Source organism: Mastigoproctus giganteus, chromosome 2, assembly GCF_048544385.1.
Source record: "Mastigoproctus giganteus isolate SK-2022 chromosome 2, ASM4854438v1, whole genome shotgun sequence".
NCBI classification, from domain to species: domain Eukaryota; kingdom Metazoa; phylum Arthropoda; class Arachnida; order Uropygi; family Thelyphonidae; genus Mastigoproctus; species Mastigoproctus giganteus.
Window position 1 is genome coordinate 129,754,122 of NC_143576.1, and position 3,246 is coordinate 129,757,367.

Below are 3,246 nucleotides of genomic sequence, written 5' to 3' on the forward strand. Positions count from 1 at the left end.
TTAACTTAGGCATATCTCTTCATTTGTGTAATTAATATTTCATACCCTTAGATCATTTTCCCTTCTAAGAAGTTCTAAACCTCCACTCCCTTGGAAAACTTCTAATCCGTTTTCTACTGTATTATATTATTAGACCTAATAATTATTAATAGCGTATTGAACATGATTTTATACTTCAATTGCTGACTAATCTAAAGTACAAATGTATACAAGGATAATTTCGTACTTTTTAACCCATGACAATATTGCAGAATGCTATTAGATTATAGATGAAGGAAAATTTTTAATATGAATTACTTTATTGTGAGAGCATTACACAATTTGAAATAAGGAAAATGGACATAATTCCAGAAACTAAGAGCAGCCACAACTTCTATATTATCAATTTTAAATTTGCACTGTCCAGTATGAATAAGGCAATGGGACTTGTTCAGTTAGCTAGTCTCAATCTTCTAGAAGATCAATATACTTGAGAACAGATGCAGGGAGGGGTAGTTTCTGGATTCCATCTGGAAGAAGCCATTTGTTGTACAAGACACATCTAATGACACATCTACAAAGATGGATTAGCTTGGAGGGGCTAAAGCATTGTTCTTTCAGTGAGGGTAGCCATTTAACTGTCATCTCAAGAAGTTCAATTGCAGAGAAATTACTACTCGGACCTTGCCACATTTCCTGGCGGTTGATGGCACACTGCAAAGATCTGATTGTAAGCTGAGGAGTAGCGCGAAGAATAATTCGAACACATATGGCTCTTTCCTGACAGCGTCTCTTTACTTCTTCAGGGTCAGTATGTTTGTATGAAATAAGTTCTTCGATGCAGAACAAAATAAAAGTGCTTACACGGATATCCGCACTTTCCGAAATACAATTTCCGTTATCTCTTTTTATTCTACCTCCATACCTTAACAGCAACAATAGCAGGTCAGGTGGAAAATATCGGTCATGAAGCCAGGAGAACGTTAACTCGTCACTGAAAACGTCAACCAACCGTGTGCCTTTATCAAATGCGTACTTGTTGGAATTGGCCACACGAAGAAAATAGGAGAGGGGGGATTCCTGAACTCTATTATTAGGAAGATCTTTTCCCTGCCATGACCACAACTGTTCTATCTTTGTGGGATAAACTAGTTCTTGCTTTTGAAGTGTACAGCAGGAGTCATAGTTGTACATGCACATTAGTACTTTACCCACGAGCCTCATATCACTCATATTCTTCCAAAAGCATACCTTAGCCAGAGTATAAATTACATATTTTTCGAATATCCGGTCTTCCTTTTGGAATTCTTCGCCCATATTAACTAGCCACTTGTAATATAAATGCAAAATAGTTCGAACATTCTGTTCATCAGCTTTTATTTGAGTTTGTTCATCAATTACTGGAGATTTTAAAAGTATTTTAATAGCTGAAAGAATTTCTTTCGATAAACTCCTCTGAGTTGTAGCTGAAACTGCGCAACTTGATAGGAGAGCCATTTGTCGTGGTAGAATAACACGTTCAGTACATTTTATGAGCACCATTTTTACAACTGATAGATTGTTGCTGATCAAATATTTGTCAACAATAGTCTTTGCCAATAATGCGCTATAATACACTGAAAACGCCTCCAAGTGCAAAGAAATCGTCCTTTCTCAGGTTTTGCACGAATATGTTTTGCGTCCAAAAAGTACTGCCACTGGAAATTCTGTGGAAGGATATTTATGAGTACCTTTATTAGCATGCGCGCATTGATTTTACAACTCTTTGCATAATATCGTTCAATGTCGGTAGGATGACCTTAGCTGGATATGAAATCCCAACAATAGTTGAATCTCTAGAGGTGGCTAAGTTGAAAAATTGAAAGTTAAGGGGGAAATACGCGCTTTAAATTTTTATATTTTTATTTTATTTTGTGCACTTTATATTCTGTGTTAAAAAAATAAATAAATAAAGAGCACGAAAATGGCTCGGTCATAGAAAAAAAAAACTAATTCCATTTAATTGAGGGGGGGGGGTGGTCATGGGAGTAATGAATGTATATCATCCAGATTTTGCAAACGAAAAATGGAGAGTTCAGTTTATTTAACTTACAATAAATGTACATAAATATGTAATAAATGAAACTTTTCTAAAAGTTTTATATTGCAAAGATCAGTGCCAGAATGAAGTATTTCTGTATTGAAAGCCGCTATTCAAAAATGCGCCGTCACCTCCCACACAATCATACGAACGTACACCAATAAGGTCGTTAAGGGTTGAATCCTTTTGAGCCTTGCGCCCCTTGCACACGTGGTGGTCACGCAGTCACCACACCCTCGTATCGTCACTAGCAAAAGTTTTAGAGAACAGATTCATTACTTTTCGTTTTTTTTTTTTTTTTTTTTTTTTTGTAAACGTCGTCTTAATCTGAAATGCCCTTGCGATTTTAAGGCGCGCATTCTCCCGTTACTTTATATAAAGTCCAAGTTTCTTAATTTCTTCACTCATTTGCTTCCTGCACCATTTTTCGTTATTCTCGACATACTCCCCATTTTAGATAATAGGTACATCAACTTTAATGCTAAAGCCCTTAAAAACATTTTGTTAAAATTATATAATGGCATAGTGTTTTTTGGAAGGCGCCACCAGTAATTGCCGACATCTGCGCCATAGTACTTTGTGGAGAAGTACAGAATCTCTGTAAAAACCAGAAAAGTTAATGTCTGGTTTGTGTGAGTAGTGTTATGTTCTCTTGTTGTGTCTCTGGCAACTTGGCCACCAGGCCCCTGCTGAGACCCTGCGATGCCCGCCACTATAATGAGCCAGGCTGCCTCTCATACTCTGGCTACTAGTGTGGAAAGAACGAGCACAACACTCACAGACAAAAATTCTGGTTGCGCCACAGTTTCGGATGTCGATTTACTTCTGCTGAAGACTGTACATAGTAAAAAAATAAATATAAAAATAATTATGTTAAAACGAAGATCCGCCTTTAGAATATGTTACGTTATACGCGCTGTTTGATTAATTTTGACCCATAAATTCAATTTAAACTGAAATTTAAAAAGACAAAGTTTAAATTGTCTTTTTGCACCTTTCGAATCTGTCTTGAGCTGGTTCAACACATCTTTAACAAGAAGCCCAGTAATAATGATAACCATTTTATTGTCAGAGTTTTTTTACATCAGCGCCAATTCACCAGGAGTCAGGATAAAATATTTATGTGGACATGGACATGTGTTTTTGTCATTGGCGGCTCTTAGAACGTTAGTTCAACTCCGCCTCTT

At 36.5% G+C, this 3,246-nt stretch overlaps 1 protein-coding gene across 1 annotated transcript; it reads right to left on the reverse strand.

Moving 5' to 3' along the window:
* Positions 1 to 444: 444 nt before the first annotated feature.
* LOC150089563 (uncharacterized) lies at positions 445 to 1,521 on the reverse strand. The gene has a single exon (XM_090390033.1). It carries the CDS (start codon positions 1,519 to 1,521, stop codon positions 445 to 447), a length of 1,077 nt encoding a protein of 358 aa, XP_090246159.1.
* Between the last annotated feature and the right edge of the window lie 1,725 nt (positions 1,522 to 3,246).